Source organism: Anabrus simplex, chromosome 2 (genome assembly GCF_040414725.1).
Source record: "Anabrus simplex isolate iqAnaSimp1 chromosome 2, ASM4041472v1, whole genome shotgun sequence".
Taxonomy (NCBI): domain Eukaryota; kingdom Metazoa; phylum Arthropoda; class Insecta; order Orthoptera; family Tettigoniidae; genus Anabrus; species Anabrus simplex.
This window is the reverse complement of record NC_090266.1, coordinates 213,565,043-213,583,363: the sequence shown is the minus strand read 5'-3', so window position 1 is coordinate 213,583,363 and position 18,321 is coordinate 213,565,043. Positions and strand designations below refer to the sequence as shown.

Below are 18,321 nucleotides of genomic sequence, written 5' to 3'. Positions count from 1 at the left end.
GTTGATTCCCATAGGTCGAGCAGCTCTTCTTCTTTCTCTCAATTCTTCCCAACCCAAACTTTGTAACATTTTTGTAACGCTACTCTTTTGTCGGAAATCACCCAGAACAAATCAAGCTGCTTTTCTTTAGATTTTTTCCAGTTCTTGAATCACGTAATCATGGTGAGAGTCCCATACACTGGAACCATACTCTAGTTGGGGTCTTACCAGAGACTTATATGCTCTCTCCTTTACATCCTTACTATAACCCCTAAACACCCTCATAACCATGCGCAGAGATCTGTACCCTTTATTTACAATCCCATTTATGTGATTACCCCAATGAAGATCTTTCCGTACATTAACACCCAGATACCTACAATGATCCCCAAAAGGAACTTTCACCCCATCAACGCAGTAATTAAAACTGAGAGGACTTTTCCTATTTGTGAAACTCACAACCTGACTTTTAACCCCGTTTATCAACATACCATTGCCTGCTGTCCATCTCACAACATTTTCGAGGTCACGTTGCAGTTGCTCACAATCTTGTAACTTATTTATCACTCTATAGAGAATAACATCATCTGCAAAAAGCCTTACCTCTGATTCCACTCTTTTACATATATCATTTATATATATAAGAAAACATAAAGGTCCGATAATACTGCCTGCAGGAATTCCTCTCTTAATTATTACAGGGTCAGATAAAGCTTCACCTACTCTAATTCTCTGAGATCTGTTTTCTAGAAATACAGCAACCCATTCAGTCACTCTTTTGTCTAGTCCAATTGCACTCATTTTTGCCAGTAGTCTTCCATGATTTACCCTATCAAATGCTTTAGACAGGTCAATTGCGATACAGTCCATTTGACCTCCAGAATCCAAGATATCTGTTATATCTTGCTGGAATCCTACAAGTTGAGCTTCAGTGGAATAACCTTTCCTAAAACCGAACTGCCTTCTATCAAACCAGTTATTAATTTCACAAACATGTCTAATATAATCAGAAAGAATGCCTTCCCAAAGCTTACATACAATGCATGTCAAACTTACTGGCCTGTAATTTTCAGCTTTATGTCTATCACCCTTTCCTTTATACACCGGGGCTACAATAACAACTCTCCATTCATCTGGTAAAGCTCCTCCGACCAAACAATAATCAAATAAGTACTTCAGATATGGTACTATATCCCAACCCATTGTCTTTAGTATAACCCCAGAAATCTGATCAATTCCAGCCACTTTTCTAGTTTTCAACTTTTTTATCTTCACGATATTTTAAACATAGAAGACATACACCATTTAGGGGTTATGGAGGCTAGACATCTTCGTAAAGTAAAACACTTTTAAAGAGACGGAATGACAATGAATAACTATAAAAGAAATCATGGTTGGGTGAATATTTGTGTAATAATGTTACTGGTTAATAGACTTTTGAAATTACGAGTTTATTATACATTATCTGCCTCTACAAAGATCTTTCTCAAATCTGAGTATAAAAAGGGACATATCCTTCACATAAAAAATGGTACAACTTTAAAACCGTACCCAATATGTTTTCCATACTTTGTAGTTGAATACGCAGATATATGATGTATGAATGCCTAATAGAAACTTTTCTGTTAAAACCTTTCTTTTAGCTAAAAAGCAGTTTTTCCGTTCTCCTGAAAAGTAAGGATTTTGGAATGTGTACCCTGTGCCTTTGCTGGCAGGACGTTGTGTTTACGGTGCACTATGTCTTCTGGTATGGGCTAGAGCAATATTGTTACTTACATTGATCTGTCTCAGCTTTATCCTTGGCTTTGACAAGATGAAAGTGACTGAGGTATGAGTGATACTAGTAATGCCATTCCTTATGCAGCCAGTCCCTGCTATGAATGGTCTGAAAATGTTGCTCATAGGGTCAGTTGTTGCATGCATTTCAGTGGGCTTGGCAGACTGTTATGTAATAGCAACGGCTGGCTCGGTGAGGAAAGCAACGGGAAACTACCTCACTCCTCATTTCCCTAGTACGCCTCTTCAGTGATGCCTAGGCCATTTATGACAGCTGATGGCGGAGCTGTTGAGGATCCAACCAGCCTTCGGGCTGAGGACTAAACATACACATACCCTTTTCAACACACCGATTCAATTAAAATTGCTTATGTTTTCCTTACTATCCCAGTTATGAGTTCTTGATCTTTTCTTAAGCTCTTCCATTTCTTTCGTGGCATTCATTACACAAACAAGCTGAAGAAATGTTCATATCAATATAAGCCAATTTCCAGCTGTCTCACTTTGTGTTGCCACTGCCTTTTCGATATGCCGTGCTACTGCACGACTTTCCGGAAAGTTTTGCTTGTAGATAACAAGCAGAAGCAATCATAAAGGCAGTGAACATGCAAAATACCTCGGTGAACTGCAGGAAGAGTTTCCCATGGCTTGGAACGAGTGTATACGTGCTGTATAGTAATACAATGCGTATACCACATTTATTAGTAAGAAAAATATACAGCGTGTATACAGGGTTTATTCACTGTATAACTATACAAGTGTTAAACAACTGTATAAGAACTTTTTATTAGTAAGACTGTTACTGGACGGTAACACGACCGATGGTGGATAATTATTTTCGTGCAATGTAAACACTTGAAATAGACACACTGGCAAAATCTGATGTTAGTTGTGCGATGCAGTAAAGCCTTGTTAATTCGAAGTCTTTGTAATACAGAAATCAGACTTCCAGTTACGTGATTTCGAATTAACAGCCATCTTGTAATTCAGAAATGCCAACCCTCGCCAGTTTTCCCGTATTCTGCTTTTCCGCGTACTGCCTGCTACATGATGTTGTGGCGTTCCTTAAAACGCTGAATACAAAAGAATTACGATTTCCCTCTTATTTTCGACTATGAAACACACTATAGACACACCGAAGTGAGTGAAAGTGCGGAAAGCTACCCATGCACATTCCGGAAGATGGGTTTATCGTGACACGGAGAAATTTTGAATTTATTTTACTCTGTAAAATACGGTACTAATAAATGTAAAGTCAGTTTAGAATTAAAAGTCTGAATTGTTTTCCATTTAAATGACATATGGGGACAGTTTTCTTCCATCTACGGTTGCGCAAAGCATAACTGTACACTCAGCATCAAAAACTAGGTGAGCCAGGAGCGTGTTGGCAACCTTGATGCAAATAAAACCTGCACCGCAATTTCGTGCCTCAAATTTTTTAAAAAAATATGCGGGGATTATTCGCGTAAATACGGTACCTGGGTGTTGAGGTATTGTTTTGTGAAACATGGCATATGTTCAAAAACATGTTCCCCTCATTTTTTTGAACTCTGTACTTTTAGCTCATGGTTTACAAACCCCATTTTATTTAATTATTGTGTCCGTATTTAAGTTCAACTTGTTTAATTGAATAGCTGAAGATGAGTCAGTCGGTTGAAACTAGTCCTGTTTGTATAAAATATATGTATTGATTAGGTGGAATAACACATCAAGTTACAAAATAAGATTAAGTGACCTTAGCAATTCATGTTTGCTATTAAGACTGAATGGGGGAGACTATCAAAAGCTTTGCTAAAAACCACAAAGCATCACCTGAGCAACAGTCTTATTTCCTGAAGCTGAAATTACATGCTGTTTAAGAAATTCTATTCCTTGAACAGTAGATTTACCTTCTTGATATCCATATCCATAGAATGTTATTTCATTCAGAATAAGCTATTCGTTGTAATATCATTACTTATTTGAGTTTTACCAAATACAATTTGGGGAAAACTGAAATTGCTCAATAACTACTGAAGTTGTTAATGGTATACTTATTAGGTTATTTTGGGGTTGTTTTAGCATATCTTCATTCTTATACATCGTACTAGCAGCTTAAATAAACGTACCTTAGCTTGTCAGTTTGTTTACATGCTCATGTAATAGACTCGAAACCCGTTTTCCTGCTATGAAATAATTTTCTTCTCACTTTGTGAGTATGAAGACCTTATGTTTGTAATTACTATTCTATAAATAAAAACTGTGTTACTGTTTGCGTTTCAAACTATACTTGTCCTACGTTTTATTTTTAAGTGAATTACTTACTGATTTCTTCAGTTTTAAGGTATACCTTGGCTCATAAGTAGCTTCACTGTTATTAGGTTGAAGTATCGCAACCAGAACAACAGTCCGTTGAAACCAGAGAGACTGAAAATGAAGAAGTGTTGCACCACCGGGAGGAGTTGGAAAGGTTAAAGCAGCAGATGATGGAAGAGGCTGCTGTTCTTGAAGTATGTAGTCTTGTTTATTACTGGTAATTTTTTACATTTATACTAGGGTTCAATTTTATTATTGTATCACAACTACAAAAAAGGTACTCATTTTTCTTCTCCGAAATGATATAAGGGTAGTCCAAATGAAACTGAGACTTTCATTGGATTCTGTAATGGCTTGTTTGGAATATGTGAATATGCGGGAAGTGACGAGTGATGTATGGGTGACATGTCTGATTAAAGTGTCTCAGGAGTACACTTCATAACGGATGCCCCAAGCGAACATCTGTGGTTGGCTGTGGAACCATTCCGCAATGGTGTTTCAGGATCTCCATTGCTTGCGAACCACCATCCCTTGATTTTTTCTTTTTTCTCACCAGGCTTTCACTCTGTGCCCGATATGGTTTTGGCGCTTCCTTACTCATCCATGATAAAATTCTGAATACAATCTGAAGACTGTAAGTCATAACTCATTTCCATACACATCCTTCATTCAAGGGTAAATATCGGCTCTGCTAACATCTGCCACGGTAAACTGAATAACAGTTGCTAGGCAGTTCTCAAGAAATTCCTTGTGTTTCCTCATGTTCAAACAGAACACTAATGCTTACCGATATACCAGATTTCTCCCCAACATACATAGTCATCCACGGACACATGCACACGTTCCCTTCCTTCGAATAACAACGCTTACTTTAGTCTAATTTGTGCAACCCTTGCAGCAGAATGTGTACATTAAAATCGAAGCTACTTTATATTATTGTTCCTGGAATTATCCAAAGTGATAGGAATTGAATGTTTCTGATTTTGGAGATAAGCACAGAAAATGTATTTTACTACCAGCAGAAAATTATTAATTTCATGTCAGTATTAAGCTGTATGTACATAAAACAATGGCTATGACTGTTGTCAGAATTATGTATCTTTTGGAACAGACCATATGGTAGGTAACAGAGAATGCTCTCAATTACTTGAGATTAATTAATTGAGATTGAACTGTTATTCTTGATGTTTCATTTAACTTTTTGTCATTATTGTGCATTTGGCCCTCTGAAGAGAATGTACAACCGTAAGTTCGCGTTTAACTTTCTTATTTTATGATGTACCCTTTTTTGGCTGACAGGTAATGGACAGGTGTTGTCTTCTAAATTAATCTACATGTGTGTATAAATATATATAGAAAAATTGTACAATAGAGTTTGTTGCTGCCCTTTATGTGACATTCATAATTTATTTCAGTTTGTTTATAGATGGGGAATTTTAATGTAATAAATACTATCTAAATTCTTTGAAACCTTTATAATTTGATCACTTGATCTTTGGAAAATGTGCTGTCAGTTTATTGCAAATGTTCGTTGTGATTCTTCTGAGACTTAAAAATTGATATTTTCAAGTATTCCTGAGCAATTTATTTACTGATAAATTAATTTATAGAACACATAAAAATTATCATGATCTTCTGATGGAAAATTTTAATGATTGTTCCTTAGCACTATTGATTGTGGCATCAGTACATTTATGTTGAAGAAATTAATACAAAATCAGACATGAATATGTTGGATGAAGTTTATAAAGAAGCAAGCTTAGGTAACAGGACATAGTATTGTGAATAAAAGAGGAAAGATGACTTACATGGCTAATGAAACTAGTTGGAAAAGGTAATCAATGTAATGTTGTTCCTAGGTTGTGGTTGGGCTTGGATTTTAATGATTTTGAAGTCTGAGGTACAGAATTTTACTGAAACAAATGAAGCCACACTGATGGCTGAGACGTGGGATAATTGAGTCTTATCATTTGGTTTCTTAACAAACAAAATCTGACAGACATACACCTTTAATAAATTAATAAATATGACAACTCTCTTCAGAAAATAACTTTCTTTAGTTATTTTTATAACAAGTACTTTTAAATTCTTATATTTATTTCATGTTGCTTTCTTTGATAGTGGCAATGGCATGTGGAATTCTTGAAATGAAATCATATCCCAGTGGTTTGGATTTTATGTAAAACTGGAGATCCTGTGGCTATCATCATGATATTGAGTTGCATAAACCCACAAGTTTTGCTTTTATTTATGCCTTCTTTCCTACAAAAACATTTAGAGTGCCTATGATAGACAGTATGAGCATAATAACCAGGGTTACTTTGATAATGACTAATGTATTGTATGGGTAACTAGATCAATATATTTTAAAATTTGCAAGCTTTGTATTGTGCTAGTGGTCAGTGTAGAAAATACCTGTTGGTGGTCACTGTTGACACCATACAGGAATTGTCTTTGAAGGTTTCTTTAGTTCAAAGTATCTTTGAGAGAGGAACCATTCTTAAGAACAGCAAATGTGAGTTCACTTTTAGTCATTAGTCATGCCCTTCAGTCTCTCAGACTCTTTTATGAATGGCTGTTGAAAAAAATAGATTTTGTGCAGTAGATATATTATTGGCACCATGGCTTTGAATAATTTCTTTAGGAACATACAGTCCACAGTTCACCTCTACTACAAACTTCCAGTAGACCAGTGGTTCATTAAACTGCTTTCTTGCTGCTTCTTTTCCGTTGCATGACATATCTTTAGTTGAGAAAAATATTTGGGAATTCTGTCGTGATCTGGAAATCTGACTTAGCGGGGTATTTCGAATTAACCCTACCAGCAGTCATCACTATATTCGAAGCGCCGTTGAGGTAGGGAGAAGCGTAGCCTACCGCGGCCTAAATTGGAGCCAATTCTCAACTGACTCATTCTGCGACCCATTACACATGTAGTTTTAGTCTGTTTTTGTGTACTTTGATTATTTTTCCCTTCTTATTAACCTTCAACAGACAGTTTACACAGTCAATTTGCTCTATTTCGTAGGGACCTCTTTCGAGTTTTTCGAGCTTCTTAGATCGTCCACGCCTCAAAGTTTCATCTCTTAGTAGCAATTTGTCACAGACTTGAAAGGTTATCTCATGTTGTGTTTTTTCGTACAATTTTGTGGTTCTCTTGCAACCCACGGGTTAGTTCTTCGATTCCATCCTTGTACTCATTTTAAGTTGGCTCTGGTTTCCTCTGCAAAATTCCCGGTATAGTAGCCTTTCGCCCAAATATTAATTCATATGGTGTGAATCCTGTATTGCTATGCGTCGAAGTGTTGTATACAAAGGTAGCTGTTGGTAGGTATTCGTCCCAGTCATTTTGATCTTCACATACGTAATGGCGCAAATATTTTATGATCACGCGGTGTGATCACTCAATACTCCCGTTCGATTGCGGCCTAAATGCCGTTGTATGGACCTTTTCAGTTCTTAAGATTTTACATAACCTCTTAAAGGTTTGACTCATGAAATTACTTCCCATGTCCATCAAAATTGTACTAGGAATCCCGAACATACTGATCACGTTCATCACTAATGCTTTTGCTACCGTATCAGGTTCGTGATTGACCATCGGACTGGCAATTTAATATTCTGACAGTTGGTCCAGGTAAGTATATTCAAGTTTAAAAAGTAAGTATGTACCTGTTCCCCTGGCGCCCGGTAATGACGACGTAGTGTTTTATTCTCCGAGTAAATTAACCGTAAAATGTGACGAAAAGTGCGGAAAATGTCGAAAATTAGTGAAAAATGGAATGTTGTGTGATTCATGTGATCGATGGTGGCATTATAAGTGTGAAAATTGCCCTAGAGACGTAAAAACTAATGAAAATGTTGACTGGATTTGTGAGCAGTGTGTTCGGAATGTTGTTGTTTGGGACGGCGTTGACGAAGCACCGAAAACAGCCGATGAGGAATATAAAAGTGCATTAGAAATTATAAACATTCTAAAAAAGGACAATGAGACTCTTAAAGTTGAAAATCAACAATTAAAAGAAAGACTGCGATCGCTAGAATTTGGGACTGACCATTCTTCGAGTGATATACCGGTACAAGTAACAAACTCGAGCACGTGGTGTCAAGTAGTTAGTGGATGGCCGGCTAAGAAGAAATCTACAACTGAATTTCTGGAAATAAACATTAGAAATAGGTTTTCTGCCCTAAATAATTTAATCCTGGAAGAAAGTGATCGCGCGTGTGAAACCAAATCATCGCGATCCGTTGCCGTGCTGAGTTTAAAATTTAGGCCTAGAATTCAGATTCAAGACCCAGTTAGGCCTAAATCAGCGAAGGTAGCTGTGTTTGGTGATAACCAAGGAAGGGGAATTGCGGGAGTGATCAACGACGAGAATATAGCAGCAACCGGAGAAATATATCCAGGAGCTTCTATCAGCAGTGTTGTGGAAAACGTAGAAGCAGCAACTAGGAACTTCGGGAGCGGCGATGCAGTGCTTATCATCGGTGGGACAAACGACGTAGCTCGCGACGACGCCAAGAATGTAAGATCACAACTTAAACATACACTAGGGAAGCTGACCCACACTAACGTTTTTGTAGTGAACGTGCCCCACAGGCATGATTTGAGTAGAGACTCGTGTGTGAACATTGAAGTGGACAAGGTCAATACAGATATTGTTAAAATTTGTAAACATTTTCGGAATACTCAGGTTATTGAATGCAGCAGTTTTGAGAGATACTGTTATACAAAACATGGCCTCCATCTAAACAATTCAGGTAAACGAAAGATAGCAAATATTGTTCTAGATTTTACTAATCTTAAGATATGTACTGTAAAACAGGCAACTCCCTTGAGTTATAATACTGACCAGGAAAACTAGTAGAAAGAGCCAGCTGTACTTCAAGCTGGCTCAGTCAACTAGAAAAAGAAACTCAGGATAGTAAGGAATTTCAAGTTACCCAATTGCAACAGTCAAGTTTTAGGGAGGAAGGGGGTCTGAGATTGCTCTTGGTAAACTGTCAAAGTGTAGTAAATAAACAATTAAAATTCGGTACATTGATGGAATCTTATGAGACTGATGTGGTGATAGGAGTGGAATCGTGGTTGAAAGAAGGGGTGGGTAATAGAGAAGTATTTCCAGAAGGGTACACAGTCTATCGTAGAGACCGAGGAGATAAAAAGGGAGGGGGTGTGTTTATTCTGGTGAAGGAAACTTACTGTTCACATGAATGGTTTACCGATGAAAGGGATGAAATATTAGGGATAAAATTAGTTTGTGATAATATGAAGGAGGTGGGAATTATAGGAACGTACAGGCCTGGAAGAGAGGAAAGAGACATGGAAATATTTGAGAAAATAATAGATTATACTCATAAAAACAATAATAATGATATGGTAATAATTGGGGGAGATCTAAATTTGCCTGAAGTTGAATGGAAAGGAGCTGCAAGTGAAGCCCATGAACAGAAACTGGCAAATAAGTTAATTTGGGGAGGATTTACACAAGTAGTACAAGAACCGACTCGTCTCAATAACTTACTAGATGTATTCTTGGTTAAACCATGGGAAATTGTTGATAAAACTGAGGTAATTGAAGGAATAGGAGACCATAAGGCTGCAATAATGGATGTAGGACTCGTACCAAAAAGGCTTAATAAGAGGGTTACACAAGACAAGAAATTGTACAGAAAAACTAAAGTTGATGAATTTGGGACTTACCTTAAATCACAATTCAGTTGTTGGATAAGTGAAGGGAGTAACGTGGATACACTTTGGGCTAAATTTAAAGGAATTATTTGGGAAGGAGAGAAGAGATTTGTACCTGTTACGAAGGGTAAAATGACCGCAGACCCTGTTTATTATACAAGGGAAATAAGAAAATTAAAAAGAAAATGTAGAATAGTAAACAGGAAAATCAAAGAGGGTAGGGAGAGTAGAGAAACTAGAAAACAGCTAATGAGGGAGCTGAATAGAGTGAAAAAGGAAGCAAAAGAGAATTATATGAATGGCATACTTCAAGAGGGTAATGACCACAAAGGGAAATGGAAAAAGCTGTATTCATATATCAGGAATAAAAAAGGAAAAGGAGTCCAAATTCCTACAATGGTGGGAGAAGGGGGTGAACACTATTTAACAGATACTGAGAAAGCAAACCTATTTAGTAGGGAATTTAGAGATTCAGTCGATGATTGTCAAGAGTTGGAAACCGAAACAGAAGATAGAGAGGGAGAGAGACAGAGGGAAACAAGAAGCTTCTCATTCACAAACGAAGATATTTTCAGAGAAATCCAACTGCTTCAGCAAGGAAAAGCTGCAGGAAGTGATCAAATTACTGGGGAGGTATTAAAGACAATGGGGTGGTACATAGTGCCTTATTTAAAATTTCTCTTTGACTATGTCATAAATAATAGTGTAATACCAAAGGAATGGAAGGAATCTATAATAATACCAATTTATAAAGGAAAGGGTGATAAAAGTAAACCAGAGAACTACAGACCAATCAGCCTGACCAGTATAGTTTGTAAAATTCTGGAGAGTTTAATATCGAAGTACATCAGAGGGATATGTGATGATAAAAATTGGTTCATGAGGAGCCAGTATGGATTTAGAAAGAAATTTTCTTGTGAGGCACAACTGGTGGGATTTCAGCAGGACATATCAGATCAGTTGGATTCAGGAGGTCAGTTAGATTGCATAGCCATAGATCTTTCCAAAGCCTTTGATAGAGTGGAACATGGAATATTATTAAAGAAATTGGAGGGAATAGGATTGGACGTAAGGGTTACACGTTGGATAAAAGCATTTCTAAATTCAAGGGTTCAGAAAGTCAAAGTAGGAAATAATGTATCGCAGGAAGAGAAAGTTTGGAAGGGAATTGCACAGGGTAGTATAATTGGTCCGTTACTTTTCTTAATATACGCAAATGATTTAGGGAACAATATAACATCAAAAATAAGATTGTATGCAGATGACATAATTGTTTATAGAGAAATAAACAACATTGAGGATTGTTCAGAATTACAAAGGGACCTTGAAAGTATCCAACAATGGGTTGAAGAAAATAATATGAAGGTTAATGGAGGCAAATCAACTGTTACAACTTTTACAAACAGGAGCTTTAAAACTGAATTTGAATATACTTTGGATGAGGTAGTTATCCCAAAAGATGGCAAGTGCAAATACTTAGGTGTGAGATTTGAAAGTAATTTGCACTGGAAGGGTCATATTGATATTGTTGGGAAAGCATACAGATCATTACATGTCATAATGAGGCTACTTAAAGGATGCAACAAAGAATTAAAAGAAAAAAGTTACTTGAGTATGGTTCGTCCATTATTGGAATATGCAAACAGTGTTTGGGATCCTCACCAAGAATACCTAATAAAAGAAATAGATAGTGTGCAGAGGAAAGCAGCAAGATTTGTAACAGGGGATTTCAGGAGAAAGAGAAAGAGTAGTGTATCAGAAATGTTAAAGGAACTTGGGTGGGAAACTTTAAGTAAGAGAAGGGAGAAAACTAGACTTACAGGATTATATAGAGCCTATACAGGAGAAGCAGCATGGGGAGATATCCGTGAGAGGCTTCAGTTGGAAAATAATTATATCGGCAGGACTGACCACAAATATAAAATTAGAAGGAATTTTAGCAGAAGCGATTGGGGTAAATTTTCATTCATTGGGAAGGGTGTGAAGGAGTGGAACAGTTTACCAGGGGTAGTGTTTGATCCTTTTCCAAAATCTGTACAGATATTCAAGAAGAGAATAAACAGCAACAGAGAAAATAAATGAAGTGTTAGAGGGCATTCGACTGGTGTAGGTTATTGTAAATAAAAAAATGTGTGTGAATAAATTAATTCCATCCTCTGGTCTAAGGAGTTTGGACAGCCAAAGTAGGGGACTGCCTGTAGGGGTGAAGTACAGTGGGGACTTCGAGGGCCCTGGGACCGCTACGGTAGCTGTGAAGGCCCTTCAGGAACTCTGAAAAGTGGTGGCAAAAGGGGCTCTGGTTAAGACGCAGCAGGTCGTTATGCTACTTAGGATCCAGAACGGGTAAAAAAAAAAAAAGTAAATAAATAAATGCAATGTAAATATTAATGTTATACCAGTTGTATAGTATCATTTGAAGTAATTCCACATACTGTATATCAGTTGACTATATTTGTAAGTAGTACAGGAGATATTATAAGTAGAATTTTGTAAACAATATAAATTTATTAAGGATGAGCTGTGTGTTTAATAGAAAACATTGTTAGCGTAAATTGTATAATATTGTATTATAGGAAAAATTTTCTTCTCTTGTTAATTTAATATTTAGTGCTTGACAATAATGTATTTTAGTGTACCATTTGCCACCGAGGTAGACACCTCATTTGCAAATAAAGAGATTTTGATTTGATTTGATTTTGATTTTCTCTGCTGTGACATTGATTGCTACCTTTTCGAACACAGTACTGGGTGTGTGTGTTATAACCATTGGTGCTTTAACCTCTGGACCTGTAATTTTATTCTTCTGACACGAAGGACAATAGCGGATAAGTGCCTCTACATCCTTCTTCATATTTGGCCATTGCAATACATCTGTAATCCGCGCTGGTGTTCTTGTGATTCCTTGGTGTCCGCCTACAAGGGACATGTGGGCATCACATAATATTGCTAATGTTTTCTCCTCCGTCAGGTCCTTACACTCGTCAGCAGGTTAATCGCTTTCTTCTTCGGAATTACTCTCCTCTGCTATTGCATCATATGAGTTAGTCTTTGCTTCGTACCTCCCTTCCTGATCTCTCTGCTTCTGCGTCCTCTATCATTCTGCTCATTATTTATCCTTGCAGTTTCACCTGTCTCAGCTGTCACTTGGGGAGTATTTCCCTCCAAACTCACTACTTGTACTGTCTTCTCAGGCACAGCGGGAATTCTACTTAATGGATCAGCATTTTTGTTGGTCTTTCAGTCTTTTATACTATCGTGAAATCTTATTCCGCTAACTTTAATCTGAACTTTATTAACCTGGATGACGGGTCTTGAACGTTGAACACCCATTTCAGTGGCTTGTGATCCATCACTACTGTGAAGTGCCACCCGAATAGGTATGGTCTAAAATACTTCACACCCCATACAATTGCGAGCCATTCTTTCTCCGTAACTGAGTAGTTTATCTCTGCCTTATTCAGAGTTCTACTCGCATACATGATAGGTAAATCTTCCCCTAGCTCACCCTGCGATAAAACTGCTCCAAGAACTTCACCACTCAAATACGTAATTGAGGAGCATTTTTTCAAAACTCGATACATGCAAAAATTTTCAAAATTGAGTTATGCATGCTAATGTTATCAGTTTGACCTTGCTCACCATCCTGTGCAATCATCCTTTGCATAAGTCAATATTTGCCATGTGTAGAAGTGGTTGAAATCGCTAGGTTTTTGCAGAAGTCGATATATGCTCTCGGAAAGTTACAGCAAAACTCGATAAATGCAGTTAACTATTAATCACGTGGCATTCTCATGGATAATCGGAAGTGTTATTCTGTGGAACAATGGAACGCCGGACTCCTTTATTGAAAGGATGTATTCTTGGAACTGCATGCCATATGTTCCCGCGATTAGCCCTCATTGTCGTCGACAGAAGAAAACTCGCTTCTTGAGAAGTTTTAAGCAAGTTCCTGTGTGAGGAACTGTTTCACTCTACAACAGTATGAATAATGAATCTGAAGATTGTGAAGCTGGCGTGCCGGTTCAGGAATGTGGCGGTGGAAGAAAGTATAGATACAAGAAGAGAGTACCTGGAAAGCTGACTAGAACTAAAAACGAACCTAATATTAAATGCATTCATGGACTCAGACTTGCCCACAAGTACAGAAACTAAAACAATGAAACAATGCAAAGCTGCTGAACTCTGCTATGAAGATATCACAGAATTCCATCATCATGTGACTTCTTTATACAAGGTCGATCAAGACAAGTTTCTATTGAAGTATATGCACATTTCCTCAGTGCTAGGAAGAAGAAAACTGTTTCTGTGAAGTACAGCATTAGGAAGAAAACTGGTAAAATTCTTCCTGTCTGTACTGCAACTTTTCAAGGAATTTCTGGCATGTCAAAGGATAGATTATCTTATTTGGCTAGTAGGTTTCATCATACTGGGAAGTTACCTAAGCAGGCAAGGAACACAAGGACATAACGGTTGCCATTAAGAATCACATCAAAAGGTATAAATGCAGAGAGAGCCATCATGGCAGAGGAAAGTCTAAAAGAGGATATTTACCGTCATATCTCTCAGTCAGTAAGATGTGGAAGACATTCTGTGAAGAAAGGAAAAGTTCTGGATTGAAACTGTGCTCGCTGTCAAAATACAAGTATATATTCTAGAAGTGTTTCAATCTGTCATTCAAAACTCCTCACTCTGATACCTGCTCGACTTGTAAAATTAGTCTGATGAAAATAAAGACAGAAACATGCCTAGAGAAGAATAATAAACTGAGGACAAGTTATAGATCTATAGTACCGCGTATCGTTCTCAATAACTCATACTCATTTCACTATTTCCTTTTTTAGGTCCGTACTGGTTCGAGATTAACACTATTTACGGCCCATTTCCATCTGGCACATAAAATAATATTCAAGATCTTAACCATAGTTTCGGCCTCAGCCACACAGTTATTTACATTGGAAAATACTAGAAGCAAGGTTCAAATACTCAAACAAGAAAAAACACATCAGAATCTGCTACTCCTTACATAGTCAAACAGACTGTTGTGTCAATAAGTTTTAAGGAAGAAGAACCTGTATTTATTATCTAAAACAGTACAAGTCGCATATTATGAGGAACTAAGAAACTGTGTTTAAAAAATGACAGAGGTTTTTATAGAAACATTCATCAATTTTATAGAAAATTTCCTGTGTATCAACTATATCAAACCATAGTCTTTTTAAGCACCTAAAAACAATTCTAGACGCACCAAATAATACTATATTTTTTAACAAGACATGTTACTTGTATAACATAAAAAAGGGTTAATACTAACTAGCCAAGTTTTAATATTTTCCATGTAAAATAGGACTTGTTGTTTTAAAACTGTGGATTAAATGGCAAAAGTAGATTCCTTTATCAATTTTACATGATTCTGTTGTACATAAGGTACACCAAATCATAGACTTTGCCAATTATATATAAAAAATAATTTTAGATGCACTAAATAATATTGTATTTTTCAAAAAAGACATGTTATTTGTACAGTACAATGGGCCTATGCTATTTAGCTATATTTTTAATGTTTTTCATGTAAGAATGGGACTTGCTATTGCATATTTTTTAATTTTTGAATGTTCCTTGCTAAAAAAAACTCAGTGGCTGATGATGGCATAGTGGATTGCCGAAACCGGTCCCAAAGATGCATTTTATGATAAGTTAAATAAATATGTGATGTTCTAAATAGACCATTACGATAACGTATTGAATAGGTGGAACCTTTAGCTTTACTAAGCATTGTAAAATCTTGAGTCAATACGGACAAAAAATGAAGTTTTTAATACTAAATAGTTTGCATAAACTTCGTGCAAAGCGGTTTTATCAAATAATGAAAGAAGAAAACCCAGGTGTCATCAAGATACGTTTTGACATGTAACAGAATCAACCAATTCTGAAGTTATGAGTGAGTGAGGTTTTCTATGCTAGACAAGTGTGGTTATACATTCTCTGCATCATGATTCACTAAAAGGAACAGAGAAAGGAAGACATATTTTTCTATACTTGGCTAGAAACAGAATCTTCAACAGGTTGCAACAAAGTTGCTTCGCCTTTATTGGACTTTCTTTTTAACCTGGAAAAGAAACTGCTCAAAAATGGCCCTACCACGATACATTTATTCTCAGACTCTTGTAGCAGCCAAAACAAAAACAAGTCATCCTGGCCCCACTTACTGCTTTCTTGGAAAAAAGCACATTATTCAGTAATATTCTACATTTCTTCCCTATTCGAGGACACAGCTACATGGCTCCAGACAGTGTGTTTGGTAGAATTGAGAAATCTTACAGAAGATGGGAAAACATACTGTCTCCCAAACAATACTATGATATCTTAGACAAGCATGGCACCCTTAAAATTCTGACCAGGGACTGGGAAATCAAAGATCTAAAAGAGAGTTCACAGAAGGCACTACAAGCTAGGTTGCCATTTAAAATGAATAGTCAATGTGTTATCACATATAACAAGAGATATGAGTCTCCATATCAATACAGGATACCTACTTCGCATACCCAGTGGAAGTTTAAGTTCTGAAAATGAAATCCAGCCATGAAGTATTGCTAAAATCCTCTGTTTTACCAAAGAAAAATACGGTGAGCAAAGAAAAGGAGGATGTTAAAGCTCTGTTGAAGTTTTTTGAAATACCGGATGATGCTGTGGATTTCTACAGGGTCATGTTAGAAGACAAGTAACAGCCTTCTGATGGCTGTGTGTTTTGATGAGTTCTTAAATATTAATTGAGTAGACTTTATTTTGTAAGACTTAACTTTAATTTAACCTGTGTGATATTGTGTTCATTACAATAGGATTCATATTATGGGTTTATACCTTATTTTGTTTTATGTTGCACTGCTTGATGCTAAGTATATTAGAATCTACTAATATTATGTAATCTTACAATACCAAGTAGCCTATATTAAAAAATGTATGCCAATGCAGCTCAAAAATAAATAAATACATTTTCAAAAAATATTATTCACAAAATAACAAAAATAAAAATGAGTAAATAATTCCATAAACAAAAGTATATCATTCAGTTAGGGTATTAATGTGAAGTTCCATTTTACCGGAATATTTGCATATATCAACTTTTGAAAACCTTGAGAATTATCTTCGAATTTTACCTCATCCACCTTAAGTTTCAACAAGTTCTATACAGGTATCGTGCTTGTCTCTATTGGAACTAACGTCGATGAAAATTTGAAATGTTTCATGCCTATGCTTCTAAGCGGAAATAAAAAAACACATTTCCTGAAAGATGATGTTTGCTGCAAATGTAGAGTTTTGAAAAAACTCTCCTCAATTAGGATGAATGGCTTTTCGAAGTCTGAGTATTGTAATATGGGCTTTTCGGTCATTTTCTGTTTAAAGATTAACTTAGCCACACAGATGCACACGAGATGCTGTCATTCAGTACAGTACTTTTATTTACATATTCCCAAATTAATACAAGCATATCCTTAATCACCGTATCGCAAGACAAAAGCACTTCACTTGTAGAATATCAACAAAGCCACCATCTTTAAACAGACTGTAATATTTGTTTGGCATACCTAATTGTGATATAGATGTTGATTCCCATAGGGAATCTGAAATATTTGTTCCGAATGAGTAAATTTATAATACCAATATAACTGGTCCGTTATTGGACATTATAAATTTTCCAGCTAACTCATTCCTGGTTGCCAGGGTTTTGCCCTCATGTGCTAGGCTGGGCTCATCAGTTGGTACCTAGCATACCTACCAAGACGCTGGCTAGTGCATACCTGGGAAGCCACTGCGTAGGCTAATTGTAGCCACCGGCAGTGCCAATGCACTATGAGATACTTTGTCTCATAATCAAAAATTGATGCCAGCTTGGCCATCAGATGATATAGATGTTGATTCCCATAGGGAATCTGAAATATTTGTTCCGAATGAGTAAATTTATAATACCAATATAAATGGTCCGTTATTGGACATTATAAATTTTCCAGCTAACTCATTCCTGGTTGCCAGGGTTTCGCCCTCATGTGCTAGGCTGGGCTCATCAGTTGGTACCTAGGTACTCAGCATACAGTTCCTTAAAGGCAGACCATTAATATGGAGTACTACTGCTCATTTCTGATAAATAATATGCGAACAGTGCTCAGAAGAAAACATTTTATTCATAACCCACCAGTCATTCTGCAAGACTATGCAAGGGCACGTGCAGCAAGAGTGGTGTCTGATTTATTCAATTTCTGGGGCTCGGAAGTGCATTACTACCCTCCACATTCTCCAGATTTAAGTCCCTGCAACTAGACCTTATCCCTTATATGAAGGAATAATTGCATGAGATTCGCTTTCAAACAGCTGAAGACTTCCTGCAGGCAATCAGTCTTGCTCTTTGCACCACACTGAGATTAGGCAGTGCCCTCAGTATCCAAAGGCTTCTGTGTCACTGGGAATAGGTTGCATGCAACAGCGGTGGCTACATCGAAGGCATGTGAAACCTAGAACTTTGAATGTATGCTATGCATCTAGAAAATACATAGTTTCCACTACTACAAATCAACCTATGTATAAAA

General features: G+C 36.8%; 1 protein-coding gene across 4 annotated transcripts in view; it reads left to right on the top strand.

Annotated features, from left to right (window-relative positions):
• LOC136864010 (uro-adherence factor A) overlaps positions 1-18,321 on the top strand; it is a 639,417-nt gene that overhangs the window by 510,306 nt on the left and 110,790 nt on the right. For all 4 annotated transcript variants that reach the window (XM_067140507.2, XM_067140506.2, XM_067140509.2 and 1 more), the window contains one exon: positions 4,116-4,244. In XM_067140507.2, the coding sequence (XP_066996608.2) occupies positions 4,116-4,244 (129 nt within the window). The remainder of the gene's footprint in view (positions 1-4,115; positions 4,245-18,321) is intronic.